The following is a 23,839-nucleotide window of genomic DNA, read 5'->3' as shown; positions in this document are numbered from 1 at the left end:
ACCGCGGGCAGCTGCTCACCCCACGTTCAAAGGCCACCTGCCATAACCACCGAATCAATGGCCGTTTCCATCACCCATCTGGATTTTGTCCAAACGGACAAATCTGGGGATTGTTTTAGGCAGAGAACACAGAGAAGATCAAAGGCCACCTGCCATAACCACCAAATCAATGACCGTTTCCATCAGCCATCTGGATTTTTGTCCAAACGGACAGCTGGAAATTGTTTTAGGCAGAACACAACAAAGCCATGTACACACCATCCGTGCAGCAAAACTAACACTGTTCTTCTACCTCAGCCATATAAATCATCCAAGTCGTGACTCGTGCAACTGCAACCAAAGCAGTCCAAAAACTAATAAAACCCAAAACCGCATAATGCAGTTTGCACCACCCACCCAGGGTGGTGTCTAGGTTTAACGTAGCCTGCAGTTAGAAACAGAACTATTTACAACCGTATGTTTTTGTCCAGGTCCACCGTGTCCCTCCAAAAAGTCATTTTGTTCACCAACCCTACCTACCAGCTACTTCAGCAGAAAAACATGGAGCTGCTCACATTTTCATGAAGCTTTGGCAGCTCCGGCACTGGAATAGCCCCCGCAGATGTAATTCCACCATGGCCAGATGACGTCTCCGACATATCCTCAAACTTCATGAACTGTGACATCTGCGTCGCCGCCAAATGTGCGTAGCTTATCGGTGCAACTGCAGGGGAAAAAAATCATTAAACAACATTATGATTGAATGCACTGCACAGTTCTCACCAAAAGAAGAAGAGAATAGGTGCACATTTCTCCAAGGATAGGTTAAAACATTATTGCAGGCCACTGATTGCTCTATAAAAACATTGATCAGACATTTGGGAAATTGCGGATCCATGGCTGGGTCCAACCAACTATGGTTGGTATAGCTAAAAAATGGGTCCCAACTCGAACAAACTTGGGTGTTGACAAGGGCAGGTTGGGCCAGGTTGAGGGTCAACCCCCAACCCGACCCAATCTGAATTCCAACCTAGGCTGCCTAATGCGAACCCAACCTGAATTCCTCTACGCTTAACCCATGAGACACTATTCCCTACCAGACCTAACCCATCCTGAATTAGTTAAAACCACCCCAACCAGATTTCAAATCATTTTGGAGTTTTCCAACCCTAACCCAAGCCAGGAAGCCAACAACCCAGCCACAACTCAACCCTAAGTCACATTTGGGTAAGTAAGGTTTGGGTTGATCCCGAGTTGCAGCCCTAAAACTCAAAAGAGTACTTTGACAGGGAGATAGTAATCAAAACCCCTCATAACATAAAATAGGCAATTACCACATAACAGAAACACGGTACTTACCGATTGATATCGCAGTTGTGCTCCTCTGATATCTGAACAGATGCAGAGCAATACCATGAATAATTTCAGCATTTACCCATACATTGCAAGGGACATAAATAAAGTCACTGTATACAAATGAGGTGGAGGGAAAGGCTACTTACACATACGACAATGAATGCACAAGCTCCTGGAGATCATCAGGGGAGAAACCAATCTCATCCAGCAAAACATGGTAGTGAGTAGGGCGCGTTGTTCCCTGTTTAAAGGAAAAGACGATGCAAGAGTAAGCAATCCATACCCACCTTGATTGATTGTGGACCAATTCTTTCTGCTTGTGTATGGATATGAGCACAATCAAAAAGACCGGGTGATGCAATCAATCAAGGGCAGGATGGATGGTGACTTCCCACAATTTAACAGAAAAGGTCAGCTCCATATCAAATCTTACAATCATTCCTGCGTGTGAACACATGTAGAAGTCATGGTTTCGCGGATGGCAAATTGCTTTGTCCACAACAGTGCCTGTACAAGTAAAAAAAATAAAGAACAATAAATAAATAAATAAAAGGAAAATTCACATTGAACCAGCTCAGGAAGCAAAATTTCCAGCATAAAATGTTCATGTACACAGATAATAATAGCCATTTGGAGCTGAGAATAAAAGCAATTCAATGCTCATGTGGAAGATCTCAGTTCCAGAGATCAACACGATTTGCTAGCACCAAAGGCAAATGAGATATATTTTGGGGCAGGTGTAAGGCCCAGTGCTACCCCAAAAGAAAAATCATCTCCTTTGCACTAACTTCTACATGGGATGAGCATCCCACTAAAGCATTAACAAACAACCATGATGGATTTAAGTGAAAATTTTATTTTCAATACTCTTTTCTTCAAGAAATTTATGAAGAGGCTAACCAGGCGGAACATTGTCCGGAGATTGAAGCTGGAAGAATTTAGTGTGGTGGTTTTTTTGAGCCACAATAACTGTAAACTTTGGTGACCAGTTCTCATCAAGGAATTTACAGGCCTGCAATGATAAAGATAAAGGTGAAAAGATCACGACCCTGCATTCTTTTTAGACAGGTACACTTTGTAGCTTTGATAATTATTCATGGCAAGAATACCTCGATAATCTGATCCAGCTCGATGTTTAAGACCTGTGTGAATTGTGATTCACTCACTCCATCCCTATTCAAAGGAAAGAACAGATGGCAAAAATATGAGACAGTTGAAACTGAAACAGGATGGGGAAAGGAGTATTGAATTTATACATTTTATAACTATTAGAATATTCCGTTTCATTACAACTCCGCGGTATTATAAAATCTTTTCATGCACCTACAAATTCATCCCCAAAAGACGCTGCATTACTGAAATGTATAAACATGTCAATCAGAGCATAACTTCAAATAGTTTCTTTTAGTTAAAATGAGGAAGAATAGTAAAGCAAAACAGAAGGTAAGATCTTAAGACTAAAAAATTCTCTCTCTCGCTCTCTCTCTCTCTCTCTCCTTTGAAGGTTAAGGCAAGATCTGTTACAGCTCAAAATCAACAGACCTAGAAACCCAGTCCTCATCACCATTAAACCTAGAAAGAGCTCAGATGCAGATGAGTAGGGTAGCTAGACATGCATTCAACCATTCAGCATTCAAACATGAGCTTCACATGTGATCTACATGACCTGCCACATGGTTAGGACATCTCAGCTGTATATAAAGTTGGACTTATCATATAGATAATCAGGTCCAAAGCAACGGGCTGATCAAACCCTGATAACACCACACCTGATTAAAATGAGCAGGCAGTTTAAAACAGCAATTATTTCCATAAATGCATCAAGAACCTGATTGTTAACGGTCCAATCTAGGGTCCAGGTCATCTACATGGTAGATCCAAACTGATGCACAACTCTGATGTTTTTTTAAACCTTTTTGACCTTCCATCTAGCAGGACGCAAACAACATCAAAACTAGAACATACACGAGGATCCGAGCCACGACGCAGCTCAAATATCCTACAGTTGCATTTAAGAGTGCATGTAGAGAGAGCAATGGTTGGTCCAGCAAACAATTATATATGTTTACACACACACATATACATATATATAGCTTACCAAATGCTGAGTGTCAGATGGTATCATTCTACAACACCAACCAAAGGCTATGGAAATACAATCCAGAAATGGCCCTCCCAAAAACAAAAAAAAAAAAAAAAACATTTCCAAAAATAAGAACAAGAACATACCGGAAAATGATTATCTGGTCAGGCTTCTTTTTCCCTGAACTCATATAGAAATCTAGTAGAAGTTCCCTAGATTCCAACAATAAATATCCCATCAGTAACTCATGAAATCTACACATCAGACTATCTCATTGCAAAAACATTTTTGCGCCGACATCTCCAAAAAAAAAAAAAAAAACTTTTTTACTGACCTCACTATGCCACTGTCCTCGGTGTCTGAGGTGGGCTTAAACAGGGAATCTATCATTTCAACCTTGGGTGACTGTGTCCTCACAGATGCCCTATACCGAGAAATCAGGGGCCACTGCCTAGAGCTGACAACCTAAGAGCATAAATAAAGAAAAATAGAACAACGTTGAGATAATGAGAAGCAGCAAAATCTGGTTGCATGCACGGATGAATCTATATTATCTGACAGAAAATTGAAACAAGTCTACTGCCACTCTATGACTAACAGTTGAAAAGGAAAATCATGCATCTTATCTTACCGCCGCAATTGATGGCACGTCGGACTGGCCTGGGGAACCATGTGATACATCCATCCCCAGGATGATTGTGGGAACTCTAGAAATCAGGGGAATGGAAGGAGAGTGTTCAACTGCAAGTAAGGAATTCATTCCACCAAGCTGTTGAAAGGAAAGGAGGTTGTCAGCTAGACAGAGATCACACCTGAAAGTCCAAAGGGAAGGGACATGATATTTCAGTGACAGCTCACCTTGGCATTTATCTTCAAAAGAACATTTGTCAAGTATTGGTCATTGACTCTTTGCGGCGCAATGCATTGAGTGACGATACCAAATTCTGACAGGTTCTTTTTCTTCCATGGACCTTCAGAAATGGCACAAACTCATACATTAAATGTAAAGTAGAACAAAAATAACAGTATTCATTACAAAATGATAAACAGATAAACCAACCATAAATATCAGAATTCTTTCTCTCTGGCAAAACACAAAGAAGAAATTGTGGTGCTCCAGGAAGTTTTGTCTTGATCAGTTCAAACATCTGCTCCACTCTAACAGTAGGTGGAGAACGCCTCCACTGAGGACTCTCTTCAAAGTAATCAAATGGCTGATCAATGAACTGAAATATAACAAATTGTAAGGGTCCAACAAAACAGCTGAAACAACTAAATTCATAGTAAGAAGAATACAGGGTATGAAAGAACATACAATTCCTTTTTGTTCGCCACATCTGCTAAGATCACGACAAAGACTCCGTATATCACAACGTGCAGAGAAGTTTACGCAAGCCCAACGTTCTATCTTTGTGGGTTCCAGCAATTTCTAACAAGGAGATGACTATTTTGTCAGGATCAACAATCACAGCTAAACAAGCAGATAGGAGATTGAAGTGAGAAAGAAAACCTTATTGTTAAAATTCCAGCGACCATTCCGAGGAAAGAAGTCTTCTCCATTACCAACTTTTAACTGTAGCATATAATCGTACCAATAAGTAGAATCAGCAGATGATGTTTATAGTTATTACAACAGAAGAAAAGAAATACTGGCAAAAGTACAAAAAGAAAGAGAAACAATGAATATGCAAGAAATCTTCGCAAACAAACAAATAAAAAGACCTTTGGTGCAGTTAGTACACGTCCTTCTACTTGAGTGAAGTGTGTGTTGATTGTAACACCACACGCCCGTAACATTGGATCAGCATCATAGTTATTACCTTTTAATGCCTGCAGGAAGTCAATTCAGATGCCAAAGCACTCCAGTAAATCAACAATAACCTTCATGGTAATGAATTCAGGATGACAAGAAAATGAAATAAATAACCTACATCAGTCAACACCCTCATTCTTTCCTGAGGCTTCTGTCTAGATTTCTCCACAAGAGATGATCTTTGATGAGTGGACAGAGACTTTGTGTACCTTTGTAAGGAGACTAGGGAACAAAGCTAGAAAATAAAACAACGAAAATCAATATACATATAGCCAGAAAGAAGGGCTCCAGGTTTGCCAAAAGGAAAGGAATATCTTCCCACAGACCTCCAGAGGATAGTAGGTGGGGCGCTTTGGTTTCCCAACATTAATGCATGGCAGACTAGCAGAATAACCAATCTCTACATGGCGATAATTGACAAAATAGTCATAAACTGTGATTTCAACTGTCTGCACCGGACTGTCACCATTGGCATCTCTTCCATTTTTCTGTTTTAGTGTAAACCTAAAAATGAAACAAGGTCAAAGTAATCAAGAATCAGAAGCCACAAAGAAAAGATCAAGGAATATGATGTTGATAGCTTGCAAGGAAATTATATAAAGGTTTAAGAAGCCTACAGCTGCTGGTCGCATGGAAGTTCACTTAGTCCTACAATCTTGAATTCCATATTAGAAGGTCTTGTCTTCACTCTCAGGTTTTTCAGCATTCTCTTTGCCTGGCATGAAATAAAACGGACCAGAAGTATGAAACATACGACAAAAGGTCACAATCAATTAAGACAACAGGTTTTTGAGTGTTCACTTAGGAATGAAACTTGCTTACCTTTCCCCAATCTATCTCAGAGGGATGTCTAACATTTTGGTTAGCCACTAGAAAATCTGCAACAGGTCCTGGCTTTATAATCATTGTTGTAGACACATCTGCACATGGTAGTTGATGAAAAAGTGATGAAAATGATATTGTCAATCACATGCTGCAATTAAGAAACACATGGATATCAATAACCCCACGTCCACAAACAGTTCAAGGAGATACCAATATTCAGAGACAAGCCTCCTTGGGTGGTGCGGAAGCTAGAATGGAAACCTCGACAGCCAACAACACCACCTCCTATGTCAGTGAAGTTGCGAGGCTCATTGTTGAAATACGATTGCCGTACGAGTAGGCATCCTCTGGAATTACCAGCTATGTTAACAATTTTATTAAAGGAAAAAAAAAAAAAGAGTGATGCCAATAATAAAAAAACTGAAATTACGTACTGCTTTGCTGCGTGCTGCCTTAGTATGATGTCAAGCACTCTTAAAGCTTCTTGAGAGCTCTCTGAATCATGACCTCGTAGAGCATTCGCTATGGCTTTCATTGGGATTCGGGCGGCAAAACGAATCTCAACCTTAAATGTCTTCGATTGATATGGACGCCTCTGTCTCTTTCGATCTCCTTCCCCAGGGCTGTCATTACCACCAGGGCTGCCATTCCCACTAGTCCTGGATAAGGAACACTCACAGAGTAAACATGGGAGCATGTACAAAAACAGAGTAAACATCATGGGAGCATGTACAAAAAGTAAAAACCAATAGGTCATAAAAGGCGAGCCCCAAACAACAAACATAACAGTGTACCTGTTTGAGGACATGTCTTCAAGCACAACAGTGAATTCAAAATTTTGTTGAGGAAGAGCTCCAACAGTAAACAAGCTCTTCTCGCCATCATAAGCAAAATCCTTTCCAGCAAGCTCAGTATGGTAAGTCTGGTGAACTCTATCAATCAACCTTCTTCCAATACCCTTCCCATCGATGGGTTTGCCATCTTCATAGAAGAGTGAAACCTGCTTGCCATGGAAAACAGACAAAAGAAGTTTAAGGGGGAAATGGGAACACACTCTCAAAATATTAGTTTCAAGGTGATATGGGAACTTACACTGTAGTGAGAGAAAAAACCATCAACATTAGTGACACCAACTTTAAAATGGTTGGTGTACAGCTGTATACTTTGCCCTTTCCGTCCAGTACCAGATCTTGCCATTGGGACTCGATTTGACATTGAGACTTTTTTTGGAACTACATTTGGTGGTATGACGGGTGGAGGCGGCGGCAAAACCACCGGTTCTTCTGTATCTGTAGGCTGTGCTGACTCCATCTCCTAGATCTACAGAGAAAAAATATAAAACACAATAAAAACCAGTCTGAAATTCGCACCTAAATGACTACATTAATAAAAAAACCAGAAAGTTAATCACAATAGTGTTGTCTAGTAGTCTAAACATTTAAAAGCTACAACATCACAGATGCTAGAAAAACAGTAGCAACAGACGTCACATAAAGAACAACTTCACCAGGAACTTCAATACAGATTATAGCAGCCTCAAGAAGATAGCATTCAAACCACAAGACAAGCTAAGCATTTACTAAATAAAAAACAAGAATAACAAAAGAAAAAAGTGTGAAACCTTTGAAGCAAGAATAACAAAGCAAATTTCTAGAGTGTGAGAGGTCCAGGGGAAACAAGGGATTATTTCCCCAAAGCTCGTTTGGGGATTCATAGACAGACATGGCCACACATCTATTCTACAAACCAACGAGGGCAACAAAAAATCCCTAACCATATTAGGCATGATCCTTCAATTCTTTTTACCTTATGGATCCATGACAAGAATATTATATTAGACAATGATTTGAACCAACCCATTAAGGCCATGGACATGAAAAATCACTATGCAAAGGATGTCTCTTTCCTAGCAGGAATGGTTTTGCTTTTCCATCCCAAATCATTTGAAAATGAGATTCAAGAAGCTCCCAAAGTGCATTGACTATCAAATTGAACAAGAAAAAAGGCATCCTGATCGCACCTCTTCACAGGGCATATCTACACGCACCATAAAAATGATATTAATTTTTTAAAAAAAAAAACTTTTACAGTTAAAAAGGAAGCCAATTACACGCCTAAAGAAAAAAGGAAAAAAAAAAAAAAAGAGCGCTTTTGGTTCCACAGGTCCAGGTGCAGATTTTCCTTGACTGGCTTTCAGGTCAGCCAGCTGACACTGGATCATAAACTAATTGCTGAGAAGGCGAGGGATAATTGAATGGAAACCACTCCAAGATGGGGAAAATAAACTAAAAGGAAACCTCTTAAGCATGAGATACGGAAAGAGCTATCCAGATATATCTTTTTTTTTTATTAAGGAAATATGCTAGAAAAATAACGAAAACGAAAAATACGAAATTAGTACAACAACTTCATTAATCTCATCCACATCCCAAACCCTATCAATAAAAAATAATAAATAAAAACAACCTAAAATCAGCAAGAAAATCTACAAAAGTAGCATGCTTAAGTGACCACAATACCCTCATCTAATGCAGAAAATAGACAATAATTCACAAATTTACTCTAAAAATACCAAAAACTTCATGATACATTCCATACGATTATCTTAGAAACAGCCAAAAACAAATGAAACCCTCCTAGAAAAAGCATATATTAGCTAAATGCTCCAAATACCATAAACATGCAGAAAAATAACATAAAACAGGAAATTACCATCAACTACAGCAAAAAAAAAAAAAAGGAATAAAAAAGGAATAAAAAAGGGAGATTCTCATTACAACAGCCCAAGAATCGACTAAACACTGCAAAAGAAAAATAAAAAAAACGCTTAAATAAACTCAGCGTATCAGAAGAAAAAAAATCCTACAAGCATGGTCTTCAGAAAATCAACAGAAAGAAACATCAAAATAGCTTCAGCTACCACAAACATAGGCGAAAAATCGCATTAAACTGTAATGCAGTTCATATGGCCAGATATCAGCACAAATTTTTTTTCATTATCAAAACCTAGCAAAACTACCACAAATAGCTAGAACAACCTAAGCAGATCTTCGAAATAGCAGAATCTCTATCTAAAACAAGAAAATACAACCACAAACCCTACATAGACTCAGAGATTTACAAGAAAATGTAGAATGTACTCGGATATCCTCCAATAAACCCAAAACAGCATAAAGCGCATAAAAAAACTACCTAAAATAGCTTGAAATTTCTGTGAAACCCTCTATTTACCTTCCAAAAAACATAAAACCTTCCTAAAACGTCCAAGGAATCAACTAGGAAAAAAAGCGGCAGGAAATCGGATGAAACTGCAATGCAGCTCGAATAATGTAGGATCGGCTCGGAAACGAAAAAACACCCGTCAAAACAAGAGAATAAAAGCATAGAAAGGTTCAAAATAACTAGAAAATCATCAACAGATGCTCAAAAAGAGGCGAAAAGGGGATAAAATCTGAAGATACTGAGATCCAACCCTAGAGTTCTTACCAAAACTTGCAAAGAGAAACCCTAAAAAATAAAAATAAAAATAAAAATTAAAGTAAAAATTAAAAGCATACCTTGAACAAGAACGAGAAAAAGATCCTCTGCTCTCTCCTTTCTCTACTCTCTCTCTCTCTCCAGGAGCGCGTGAGCAGCTACTAATACTGTTGCCGAGGCGTACGGAGGGTTGCATGCCATGTCAGATCTAAGACGACACGTGTACGATTGGATCTGAGGTGCAGGCTCTTCCGGAGTCGCCGTATTTTCATAAGACGAAAATACCCTTTTTGGAGAAACTCCGTATCCTAAATAAATATTGATACTTCAGAGGAGCACGGAGGATCAAAAGCTTGCGCGAGTCCAGTGTACACCTTTCACATTGATTGCTCATCTATACCGTCCAAATTTGAATGAGTTGAAATATACGATATATATTCATATTTATTTCAAAATTATAATATTTTATTTAAGTCCATTAAGTGGATATAAGAAAACTATCCAACGGTCCATTTTTCAACTAGTGATTCTGATGATAAAGATCTTGGACTAGTATGGATTTTTATAGAAATCAGTTATCACATTGAGGCCTATGATTTAGACGGCTGTGATGGAATATTATTTTCACGTGTGTGGTCCTCCAAACGTGCAGGTGTATCCTTTAATTCCTCCACTTTCTTACAAAAGAAATGCCAAATAAAACGGCGAAAGATGAGCAATTAGAACTTTACTTGTTTGCGATTACTGACTCGTAAGTCTCCGTATGGATGTTGTATTCAGTTCCTTCGACAAAGATGTTTCGTGATCAGGACCGTTCATCTGGTGGCCCACAATGTGTAATGGCTATAGACCAAAAATTTTAGTGATTGATTCATTCTAACGGTCCAGATTTTTTGAAGTGAACTAATTGAATTCTAACCGTTGCTTTAGCAGGGCGCTGATTGGATTGCTGGAACAGTCCAATCCCTTCACTTTCCCAAATAACGCCTACGCATGTGGTGGACCCCATATCAACGGCCTCGATCCTTTTAGCCACGTGTACTGTCTGCGATGCGGTAAATTCACAGAGCTTTTAGCCGTGACTGGAGCGGATTAGGTACGGCCCCAGCTTCACCCACGACAGTGCGGCGCTTACCGTGGGGCCCACCTTGATGTGTTTATTATTTATCCACACCGTACATCCGTTTTTCCAGATCATTTTAGGCTATGATCCCAAAAATGAAGCAGATATGATTCTCAGGTGGACCATGCCATAAGAAGAAGCGGTTATTGACCATTAATGACCACAGAAGTTTTAGATCAATCTGTTATTTGATTTTCCTTTCATCCAGGTTTGTGTGACGTTCTAAACGGGGGGATGGATGGTAACTAAACATTACTGAAACATTTAGAAACTTTTAATGATAGTGCGTTCAATCACCATTGCTTTCTATTGTTTCCAATAGTAGGGTTCACCTTAGATTTAGATCTTCTTTATTTTTGGGTTCAACGCTAAAATGATCCGAAAAAACCGATGAACGGCGTGGATATGGAATCCATGCATCAAGGTGGACCCCAGGGCCTCACGGCCTTGGGTGAGCCGGGCCGCACCTAGCCCCCTCTGCCGTGACCTGATTACACTTAATGGTAGAGAAGGACGGGGAGAGAAAGTACGCAAAGATCAGATACAACCTCGTGCGGCGCCTTTTCTCTCGTGTGGCACCGACATACAGCTATTGAGACCGTTCAATCTGCGAGTCCCGTTGTGATGGGTCATTCACTAAAATCGCACCGTTCGATCAATCGTAAGACACTGGCTATCAAATGGAAGGTTAGAAGTAAAATGATCTGTAGTTCAAATTCAAAAGAGAAGAAATCAGATACTTTATATTATTTTCTCAGTGTACTTCTTCAATCATCCTACATCCATCGTTGGTTTAGCATTTGGACGGCTTGGATTTTCGTAAAACCATGGCAGGTGTACCGTTGAAGAGTCACCAATATTTTATGGTACCGAGCTGCCGTAGGAGTTTTCCCGTGTAGTTGACCACTTCCAACTCACAAGGACTAAAGTGTACTCATAGGCTAACCTCGAGAGCACTACAAAAGAGGAGGGTATTTTGGTAAATTACGTGTTGGGAAGACGATAATGCCCTTGAATTTCAAAATGCATCTCCAGCGGCAAACCCTAAAACCATGGACATGGCGATGGGCTATCCAAGAACTCAGAAGTACGGTGCTATTGGGTAAAACTGGGCTGGGATGGTCCACTTGGGCTTTAGCCCATCCAAAGCCTACTTCCTTAGTTAGACAGGTTGAGCCCACTCCAGCAAAGTAGCAAGGAGAGCGACCGGAATCACCTACATCACCTGCTTTACGCATAGGTAGAACACTCTGTCGGGCCCACCAGTTGTACATGTAAAAACTACTCTGACCATCCATCATATTCTGTCCTCAGATTCTAAGGCCCTCGGAACAAAAATCAGCAACATACACAACTCTTGTGGGACGCGGATTTCCTGCCAAAGCCTTTTTGCAAGAAGTTCCTGCGCTGAAAACCTAGGTGGGGCCACCATGATATTTTTCAGAAATCCACCCTGCCCATCCTTTTTGTTAGCTTGTTTTAGGACATGGGATAAAAAATGAGCTAGATCCAATACTCAAGTGGGCCGAAAATGTGAGAATTGAACGTCCACAGTTGAAATATTCACGGGCCACAGAAGTTTTTAATCAGGGTAAGATTTGTGTTTTCAGTTCATTCCAATATTAATGACATTATTTAAATATCACTGTCGCCCCCAGAAGGTTTTAACGGTGGCAATTTCCCTACCCACCTCTTCCTTTAGTGCGGCCCACTTGAGTCTTTGATCATGCTTATTTTTAGTCTAAGTCATGAAATGAGCTCACAAAACGGATGGACGAAGTAAATTTCCCACAAACATCATGGTGGGCCCCACTTGCCAAAGGCTTTAGCGGGAAATCTACCTCGAGTCTTGAGGTAGAAATGGGGATTGGATGCCTTCCGTAGGTTGGTGTGGAGTCATTGAGATCTTTCATCAAACCATTAATCAAATTTAACTTGATGCTCAAATCCATTCATCAAGTGCGACTGGTGTGGATGAAGGGAAGGTACAAAAATAAGCCTGATCCAAAACTCAGGGTCTCACACCACGTGAGATAGTTTTCAAGACCAATTTTCTATTATTTCCACTGGTGTGGCTCATATGACTATTTTGAGTGGATCTTTTGCATGTATGGTTTAAATAATAGTACCGACTTAGAATGAAGTAGGTTTACATATGTAATATGGTGGCTCCACAAGGATTGGGTATTTTACACCACCATATAAAATAGGTTTTCTTAGATGACTTGGCTCCCAATGGTTAGGTGTCATTATTTGCTTGAATCATAACACTTGCACAAATGAGACAAATTACCCCCTAATTAGAGGTTACAAGAATTCTAAATATTGCTAGTAAATGTGCAGTGCCAATGAAAAAGCATCATGCTTACATATCATGTGCGAGTCACGATACTTAACTCACTTTTCGCTTTAGTCCCATGCTTAATTTGTGCACATAATACTTTTTTTTCACGAGAGACTTGGCCTCTATTCTTTAATGCTCTTTATTAGACTTTCCTAAGCATAGACGGTCGAGGGAGTCAATTAGGTGAGACCCTGGATCCATTGAGGTGGGTGGGGCACTTGATTGCGTGGCTCACTTTGATGTATGTGGCTACATCCATGTTGTCCATCCGCATTGAAAGCTAATTTTAGAGTATGATCCAAAAACTGAATGTAATATCCCAAATTTCGCAACTCGAGTTTAATATTTGTTTTTCAAAATCTCGAGTGTTAACCTTCATGTATAACACATATTTCATAATTATATGTGTGTGTGTGTGTGTGTAAAGTGAGCATCACATCGAAGGGAAAACAAACCACATATGAATGGAAAGTTTGAATATAAATTTCAGTTATACAAATGGTTACCCATATGACTTATACAAACCAATAACTTAGACAAAACAAATTTAAAAAAATATATTAGAGCAAATATGAAAGAAACCTATAAATAATAAATCTACTGCAAGATCAAACAGCTCCTCATGCTCCACATGAGCGCCAACCTACACATCATATACATATCGTGCATTGAATATGTTTTGATAACATCAATGGCTATCCCAATAACGTATACCCCTCAAAATTATCGAGGCACCGCAATAGTTAAAAGTAATATTCAAATAAAACTCAGGAAAGTACAATATTCAATCTATACTTTACAAATAGAATACAATGATGTACAATTTATATTTCATAAGTAGAATATAAGAGGATACCACATGCAAATCATGAGAAGAGATAATTCACACTTTACGAGTACAATTCAAGAAATCATAATATCTAAATTATAATTCACAAGTATAATACCAACTACACATCTAAATCATAATTCAAAGTATAACATAATGAAATACAATCCACTCCTTATAAATATAACACAAACTAGCATAATATTTAATTCCCAACTTAATCTTGCTTAATGCATGAATATGTATGAATGTAATCATTTAACACCTCGTATTTTCAGTTCTCAGGTGTTACTAACCATTGACATTCATTTTGTGAGCAATTCGATTGTTGGATTGATAAATATCCATAAATAAGGCAATATTATCTAAGTATAGCCCACCTGAGCTTTGGACATGCTTGATCTTTAGTCAGAGGCCCTAATTAGAACCTGCAAAGCAAATGGACTGAGTAAATTTCATAGAGTATCATTATGAAACCCACTTTTGTTGTGTGAGTGCATCAGGATTAGTGCACTTGTAGAGTAATCGAACCCAAGGGTTGACAACCCCAAGTGCAGAGTTGTGATGTAGAAATAAATCGATGAGACCGAGGTCGTACCCACATGGACTTGCAATTGTGTGATTTTTAAAATACTTTAGAACTAAAACTAGGAGTAAACTAACTACTATGATCTGGTTTAAGGAGTAATTGTGAGAAAAAAAACTATTATGGATAAAATACTAGAGCACTAAGGATTCACTTATAACTATATCTTAATGTTAATTCACTTGATTCAATTATATAACTCAACTGGAATTGAAGTTCTATCATATCCAGCCGGATAATGGAGCGTTAAATCATCATTCATGTATCAAAACGTATTTGAATTTCAATCCACATAGTCTACGATAGATCGATGAATTTTACAAATTAATCCCTTGTAAACTAAATAAGAAATTATTTTTAGTTTTCCTAAGCATCCAATGTACCCGGAGTTAACAACAGATCAAAGTAAACTAAAGATATATCTTTACTCAAACCAAATATGAATGAATTGTTCGAAAATCAAATCAAATACTTAAATAAAAATAAATAAAGCATTAAGAATAATTACAAGCTTCACCTCTTACCCATAGCTAAGAGATTAGTCAATACAAATATAATTGAACTAAAACTCCAAAAGAAAAATATAAAAACTAACTACAATCGAATGATTGGAGCAGGACTCCACAATTCATTACTTTACACCTTTTATCTTAATTTGTATGTAAGAAAACCTAAAATATTAATTTAAATAGGAAAAATTGTAACTAACTTCAATTTACGCACTTTTGTTACACTTCGGCTGCAGTCGATGATAAGCTTCGGTTGCATCGAACATAGCTTTCGGTCGCATCGAATTAACTCTCGGTTGCAACCGAATTTCTTTGATTTACATATGAAGTCTCTATCTTCCTTAGGCTGCACCAAACATGGCATTAGTGGCATCGAACATAGCCAAATTAATCTTCTCTTTCTTTGAACATTTAATCTTCTCTTTAACCGTCAATTTCATATTAGCTCTCCAAATCACCTCGAATAAGAAAACATACGTAATGAGATTGATTAAGTGCATTTATGTTTATAAAAGTAATGTATAACAAAGGAAAAATATATACAATATTTCACACTTAACACATACCCCAACTAACATTTTGCTAATCTCAAGAAAAACATGTGAAAAACTAATATCTAATATCTAAAATTCAACCATTTTTCAGAAAAATAGCATTTTGTGTAGCCCTATACATATGCAAGTAAGAATCAAAGATATAAGGATGAATTATGTCAGTATAGAACCTAATATCACTAGCAAATAGGGATGAAAGTTGGGTGGGTTCAACCCGACTGATCTGTGGCTAACCCGACATTAAGTTAGGCTCGAGCATGATATATCAGGTTTGGTCGCAGGCTTGGGCTATACAAACACCAACTTGATAAAACTTGGGTTGGGTTCGGGTTAGGGTCAACTTAACCCGAACCCGATTGATATAAACGTTACTTACAAATTATAATTGAGTATGGCTCGTTTATGTTGAAGGCACGAGAAATTCCACTCTTATCAGGTCTCAATGGTCCATGTCATTTTCGATGACTCAAGCTAACAAGATACATCAGATTTCTCTCCTAAATAGATTGCATGCTACACAACACGACTTTTAAAGGAGTAGTTGTCCTATATTTTAACTTGTTTGTTTAGAAAAAATAAAGTTCTTTACGATAAATAACTACATATATAATTAATAAAATCATAGGTACAAAAAATAAGATGTGTATTGAAATATAATATACTAATGTAATAAAGAAAATATTAGCATATATCCACCCAACCAAGCCCTCTTGGATTGAGCTTGGTTGAGAATTCCCACCCCGAGGTTAGGTTGGGTTAGGTTAGGGTTCAGGTATAAAAACTTCGGGTTGAGCTAGGGTTGAGCACCAACCCATCCGACTTTCAGCCCTACTAACAAACCATTAAACTCAGTTCCCTTTCATTAATTAATTAGCATAATACATTTAAGCATCAAGTTCCTAGTGTGGTCAGTGAATTTCAAACTTATACTTCATTAATAGTTAAAGTTTTTACCATAATGCTAACTATGATCATTTCCTCAAAGTGGACAGATCAACACAAGTTTCTAATTCCGAACTCATCTCCTTTTTACTTATTTTTCCAGCTTTTTGAATTTTTTTCTCATTACTGACTTTTACACTATCATTATTTTTCTTTTTTCTTCATTGTTTTTTCATTTAAGTACTTGCAATAGGTAGCCATTTTTTATTCTTACTATTTTTTAGCTGGTTCTTTTATTCTTTTTATACTAAGGTAAATAAGGATCTCTAGACTTAGGTCCTAATACTTACTTAGGTCCTAATACTTTTAAATAATCATCAAGTCAAGCATTTAAGAATTTAAGTTAATTTTACAGAATATTAGTTAGACATAAATTGTGAACTAAGTTTAATTGATGTTTAAATTTTCTATTAATTAATTTATTAGATAACTTTATTAAAAAATTTACTAATCAACTAGACTCTAGACTTTAAAAAATTGCTTCATATCTTATCATCATTCACTCAAATATATTTAGATACATAAAATATTAATTTTTAAAAAGATTTTTAAAACTAAAAATTAAATATATTTGATATTTTTTGTTCAAAAACTAAGAAAATGCTGATTAGTTCCCTCTAATCTCACCACCAAACCTAAAATCTACATTGTCCCCAATGTAAAGATATGCAATTTATCATAACATGAGGCAATAAAAATAAAAGAGAAATAAGTAAAAGAGATAGTACATGAGGAACATCAATAGAATGACATAAATTCAAAAATCACCATTTGTTGCTGGACTGTTTTATGCACATTCAGTCGGACCGAACCGACTTAGGTGGGACCGAACAGTCTATTTATTTTGTTATAGGACTTTGTGATTCAACCAGTCTTTTCTCTCTCATTTGCACTTGGTTTTCTTGGATCTTTGACGCTTGAATTCTTCATTATTCATCTCCAAATATTCAAGTCTTCTTTTGGTCATTCTTTGAGCATTTAATATTTTATTTAAGCATCTTTTTCATATTAGTTGTCAAAATCATTTCGCAAAAAAAAACATATGTAATATGATTAATTAAGTGCATCTATGCTTATAAAATCAATATACAACAAGCAGAAAATATACAATATTTCATACTCAACATAGTGCATCAAACCCAAACTCAAATCAAACTGGACGCTGACTCGATATTTTTCAAAAAAGGAGAGTAACCTCTCTCTCTTTCGAATAGTTCCCACCCAAACCCGATTTGAACAGACGACGTCCGTTTTAGCTTATTGTGGCCCACCATCCAGTCACATGTGGTAGATCTAAACCATCCATCTTGTAAGACAGATAAATTCAACCAAAATCCTAACTATTTCACGTTTTAACAATCTTGGATCTGCACACAAACTCATCTGTAAATTGAGTGTGAACTGGTAAGTTTTCTAAAAATGAAAATACCGTTGAAGGACCGTGACTTAATAATCTGGGTGAATTTTTCTCGGTTCGTCTCGACCGTAAGATTCAGAGAATTCCAATCCTCTAACTAAACCCCTAGGATTAGGGTTTCTTTTGTAGCAATGAGAAAACAACGGGCGGTTTTGCCTTGCCAACTATATTTAGAGTTTGTTGTAAGACAAAGCATCCAAGCTATTCATTTTCGATCTAACAAATTTGAGAGAAATAGGGCATGCTTTAGGAGAAAATGAAATTGAACGGTGATGGGTTCTTCTTCATTTCTTACGAAAACCCTAGAAAAATGTCTGAAAGCTTTTAAATCCAAACTAATCGAGAAACACATATGAAGTTTCAATTTGTAAGGACCACAAGCTCTTGTGGGCTGATCTAAATCATCTAGAAAAATCGTCTCGAAGAATGATACCTTCATTGAGAATACGCCATTAATGGAGGTCTTCTTTCTCGCCAAAAATCGAGGATTGTGCAATATTGGCTAGCCACCAATTTCAAATCTGACTCATCCATCGGCAGGCTGTTAATTATCATCTAGTATCCAAATTCTAATTGAGATCTAACCTTGGGAAGAGAATAAGAAATATAATCCATGAGCAACGTCAGTTTTATGTTGAATTGAGTGTTGCTCACGCTGTTCAGCTATCTGAGTTGGCTAAGTTTGAAATCCAAACCACGTTTGACTCAATCTGGTCAAGTTGAGTTGTTAATATATGCAGATCTTGCTAGATGTCTCACAGCAAAAAGTAAAAGGAAATAAATAGAGGCTGAAGAAGAAAGTGAGAAGAGTGAGTTAACTCATTGTGTGTACTGTGTCAAACCGATGTAATTGTTCCTTGGACGAAGTCATGGTTGAGTCTAGTCCAGATCTGTTGGACATGAAAACTTTAAGAGAAAGAAAGAAGAAAAAGAAGAAAGGGGGAGAAGAAGAAGAAGGCGAGAAGGTGTATTGAGTGATGCTGAGTTAGATGTGGGTTTAGTCAAGTTAACTTAGTGACTGTCGAGTTTAACCGAGTTGGGTTAGGCTTGATTTAGATCTAGCCGTTGGGCGAGAATTCCAATTGTAGAGTTTAAGCTCAAGTCCAGGTCTAAATGGCATGATATTTCATTTTGCCGATTAAGTCGAGATTGTGTTGAAACCGAGTCGAATTAACTCAGTGGATCAAGGAATTATAAGTTTTCAAATGTCATTTTTGGATTAAATAATTAGATCAAGTTGATGGGGTTATATCCAATTCGACTCGTATTTGAGGTGAGCTAATTTCTAAATATCAAATTAGGATGTTAATTAAAATCAAATTCATGACCAATCAAATGTTGTTAAAATGTACACTTGATTAGTGATTGTAGGGATAGATTTCTCCTAATTAGGCTTCTCGATTATATATTGTTCGGCCTAATTGGTGCCATGTGTATATCAATCAAGTTGTTTATGTCTTGAGGACTTTATTTATTCCAAATTTTCCACAACTTACTTAAGTTCCTGCTGATTTCAAGCTAACCTCATACAACACATGTGCCATCCTTCGACTCTAAATTAAGTGATTTTGCGTAACACTTCTGCTCAACGTCCGTGATGGACATCAAGCCTAATAAGACAAACGTCTTTCTACAGTTTCGAGTTTAGCGGACTATTAATAGGTGATTTAGAGCTAGTTTGGTTAATTTAGACAATTTTGAAATAGGTTAAGTAACGAGATTTCTTATATAGGGCGATTAGGGTTTGGATTAGTTAAATCTATAGCACGAGGTATTCGTAATTAATGAAAATAATGATTCATTTCTAATCACCCTAATCAAGAACCCAAATTCAACTATACTAGAAACTACCCATATAGGATAATTCCTAGCATGATTATAAATAATTCCTAAGAAGATGAATATAAAAACTCTAAGATGAAAAAGATATGTGCAGTCATTATTTCTTTAACTGCCTTTTTTTTTCTTTCTTTAACCGGCCCTTCAAAGGCAGGTTGTAGGATTTGTTTCCTTTTTTGGTACAACAATTAATGTTTATGGTGGTCTTGAAGCTTTGGGGGTTGAGGTGTGCAACTTTACTATGTCGTTTACCTATTTTAATGTTAGTCCATTTTATCCGATGGTTATTTTCGGGAGATGTCAAAGATCTTTTGGACTAAACTTTTATAGATTTTGAGTATCATTGGAGTCTAATAGATATGGTTTGATTGGTTTGTGATACTTGAAAACCTTAAGTGAGTAGTGGAGATTTTGTCAAATAGGTTATAGGTCGGTCAATTCATTCTTTAGATAATTTCTGAATTGCTCTAAGGATCTTTCCTAACTGATCCATTTTGGCTAGCTAGGAGTGACTTTATTGAAATAATGCTCATTTTGAATTCTTAGAAGACCCTTCCAATTGAAAATGGAATTGGATTAGTAGGCCCTTCAATTGGCCAATCTGACTTGTTGATTGCTTCTAAGACTCGCCCGAGTCCTATCATGTCTAACTATATGGTCATCTAACAAGTGTTACGCGATGTGAATACGTTTGATTAAGGTTGACTAAAGTCAATGAATAATTTTAATATCATTTTTAGGTGGGTGTCCATAACATCATTGTTCTAACTAGTAGTGTAGGAGTTAGACCAAAACCAAACAAAAGGCTTTTATGAGGAATGACTGATAAGCAATGTTGTGCTGTATAATATAGATGTATTGGATTGGTGTTGGTATGTAACTCTTCACTTTTAGCTTTATTTATAGATATTTGAGAGAGTGCTAACGTATGATCTTAAGAATTCATTCTTACAAATTTCACTTCAATTATTTGACCGATTAACAAACATAGTCGATTACATTCTAGCATTATGATCACTTTCTACAATCTTTATGTAATCAACCAGTCATCAAGTAACTATGGCCAATTACATTCTGTCATCTATAATAAAAAGAATTACTACTTTCTAGCCATGAAATTGTGTGTAATCTTCCAGTCTATTATATAAATTACAACTTTTTTATGTTCACCTACGTGATTATATGATTGCTTGTCTTAATTTATTCAACCATTTACTCATCCTAGGGAAACGAGCATCTTAGCCTCTCGCGATGTGTAGGAATTTCATCATGATTTTTCGTATATTGGTGTTGTCATGTATCGACTTTTTAATTATCTAGTATTGCAATGTTAAATCGATCATAAATATAATACTATGTTTCATTGCTCAAGTTAGAACTAACAATGCTTAAAGCTGTGAAAATTGAATGCTTGCCTTTGAAAAATCCTTATGGCTATGAAAGTTTTGGATGAAGTCGATATTTGTGTTTTCCCTTCATTTAGGTCTTTGGGACCTTATGAACAGGTTGGATGGCAAATAAGCATCATGGTGGGCCCTAGGAAGGTTTCAACAATGGGTATCATTGTCCTCATTGCCTTTTGTGGTGTAGGTAGAGTTGGACACCAAGTCAAGCTTGGCTCAGATCGTCTCGGTTCGGTCAACAACCACTCGCAGTTCGAGTTCGGCTCAGCTCAATGATCGAGCCCAATTGGCTAACTCGGGTTGGTTTGGTCAACAGTTCAGAAACGATCGGGGCAAGTTCGAGCTCAAACTTTCAAGCTGAATTCGAGTTCTAGTTTTCGATTTGAGTTCAAGTTTAAGGTCGAGCTTTCGAGTTCAATATTGTACATAACATTCAATCAATGATACAATATAATTGAAAATTAAAAATAACTTACAAACTGAAAAGTAAAAATATTACAATTATAAACTTACAACAACGTTAGACATGTTTTGTTTATATTGCTATTTATTACATAAGAGGAGATTCATTTGTCCAACTCGGGTTGCTATCTAATTCTTCATATACATATTCATTCACTTCTCCTGAATCAGAAGGTGAAGAGAGTTTTTCATCATGTTTTTGTATAGTTTGAATTAGATTGTTCAAACTTTCTTTATGAGTCGATTTATATGTAGTTTCCAACACATTGTAAAATACACCAAGACTAGAGAGAAGTTTGGATGGTCTATTACTCTTCTTTTTTTTTCTTATGCAACTTGATCCTACTTCGATATCATGTTGTCTTGGAGGACATCGTTGATATCTATAGGTTTCTTCCATACCATATTTCAAGGCGAGTCGAAATTGTTTTTATTTTAATACTAATAATCTGACTTCCTTCTCTACTTTGAAGAGTTTGGATAGATGTGGAAGATTTTTTATTTGAATAAATAAGGGCTTAAAAAAGAAATTGATCTCCTTTAGAGTTTTAGGATATGGTTTTGCATATCCAACTTAACATAATAAGTGTAACCCGAGCTGATTAGTTTTGTCAACACACTTGGCCCTACATAAATTACACAAAATTTTTCATTTTCTAGACTTTTGAGAGTGGACTAAGGAACCGAGTCCCAAATGTCGATCGATAGTTCAGTTGACGACATATCTATAATTCATGTGTTGAAGAAATTAGTATTTTAATAATAATAAAATATAAAAAAATAAAAGTAAAAATTAAATATGATAGATAAAAGCAGTAATGAAATATGAATTATAATATAAACGAAAGCATAATATGAAAATGAAATAAAAGTCATTGTTGTATTGCACTTATAACCTCCCTCAACATCACATCTAAGTACACATAACATATTACATAAGTTTCAAGTTTTAATAAATTAAAATTAATTTTTAACATAACATCATTTACATTGCTGTTGTTGTATGTTCAGACTCATCTTGAGACTCATTCTTCTCCCCATCATCCTCCTTGATATCAAAACTATTACCTTCCTAAATCGGATGCAACCAATCTAATATATAAATTAATACTTCAACTATTTTTGTAAAAGAGAGCTCAGATGCTTGCTCATGACCTTATTTCTCATGCTAAAAGTAGATTCGGATACTATCGTTAAAATTGAAATTGATAGTATCTTGTGCCTTTGTCGATAGTGTAAGGTATTTTGTTTCAATAACTCTCATCTAACTCCAAAACATCGAAGTCTAAGTCTGGATGCTTTACGATTGACTATCTAAAATATAAATCTAGCTCTGATTTATTTATCTCATTTTTTGTATCTTTTTGTGCCAAGAAAGAAATGTATTCATCGTCAAGCATATTTTCATCGCTTGTAAAAATATCAGGAGCTCTAACCTCTTTATCATCTGATGTGGTTATGTATAAATTATAAACATACTAAGTGTATAATTCTTTGATTGTGTAACGAACCTTAAAAGTTTCGATTATCGCTAAAGCTATACACGAGTCGAATCAAGTTAAGTAGGGCCAAGCTTGGCTCGGCTCCTCTCTGTCAGCAACCGCCCTTTCATTAGAATATATCTTCATAAAAATAAATTTAACATATCTCATATTGCATTGAGGATCATGAACAACTGTTAAGGTCATTAATAAATGAAATTTATCCTAGTACTTATTAGAGCTGGGCATCGAGTCGAGTCGGATCGGATTGAGTCCAACTCGACTCAGTCCGAAATTTCCATGGCCTGACCCGAACTCGATCTGATCCGGGACTGAGTCCGGGTCTCCTGACTTAATCCAATCCAGTCAAGTGCTAGCCTAATCTGATCCGAGTCCGACTCGGTCAGGGAAACCGAGTCAGATCGGGTTGGGTACGGTTCGGATCGAGTATTCTATTTTAGCTAAAATTGAAGAAAACATCACATATGACACGAATCTAACACATAAATCCAAGAATTAAAGCTTATTATCCCCAAATCCAGGGTTTCTGATAGCAGAAATTGTTGCATTTTTGCTCAAAATCCATGAAGGAACACATGCATTGCACCGATTTGAACCAATAAAGATCGAAGAGATGACGAGATTTGAAGCATTACCATGAGATCCAAGCCGTCGATTAGTGAGATTTTACAATCGAAAAGTGTGATGAGATTTAAATCCCTTTCTCATCGTCTGGGGATATTTTACTCTCTGACCTTGGTCGGAACAAAATCTCTTGAAATTGCAAGCGGGTTTAAACTTCGAGCAGTTTTCTCTG

The 23,839-nt window shown here is 36.9% G+C and overlaps 1 protein-coding gene across 1 annotated transcript; it reads right to left on the bottom strand.

Moving 5' to 3' along the window:
- Window positions 1-264: 264 nt before the first annotated feature.
- LOC131251128 (protein argonaute 4A-like) lies at window positions 265-23,134 on the bottom strand. Its single transcript, XM_058251660.1, has 24 exons — window positions 23,125-23,134; window positions 9,614-9,635; window positions 7,149-7,376; window positions 6,851-7,056; window positions 6,491-6,715; window positions 6,267-6,403; window positions 6,054-6,151; window positions 5,849-5,946; window positions 5,558-5,735; window positions 5,350-5,466; window positions 5,141-5,248; window positions 4,929-4,991; window positions 4,734-4,847; window positions 4,479-4,644; window positions 4,277-4,389; window positions 4,050-4,187; window positions 3,753-3,883; window positions 3,565-3,630; window positions 2,445-2,508; window positions 2,236-2,347; window positions 1,769-1,842; window positions 1,482-1,576; window positions 1,339-1,370; window positions 265-703 (listed from the first exon to the last, which is right to left on the bottom strand). Exons 3-24 carry the CDS (start codon window positions 7,365-7,367, stop codon window positions 528-530), a joined length of 2,730 nt encoding a protein of 909 aa, XP_058107643.1. The 5' UTR covers window positions 7,368-7,376; window positions 9,614-9,635; window positions 23,125-23,134; the 3' UTR covers window positions 265-527.
- Between the last annotated feature and the right edge of the window lie 705 nt (window positions 23,135-23,839).

This window comes from Magnolia sinica, chromosome 7, assembly GCF_029962835.1.
Source record: "Magnolia sinica isolate HGM2019 chromosome 7, MsV1, whole genome shotgun sequence".
In the NCBI taxonomy this organism is placed as follows: Eukaryota; Viridiplantae; Streptophyta; class Magnoliopsida; order Magnoliales; family Magnoliaceae; genus Magnolia; species Magnolia sinica.
This window is presented reverse-complemented; position numbering and strand designations above follow the sequence as displayed.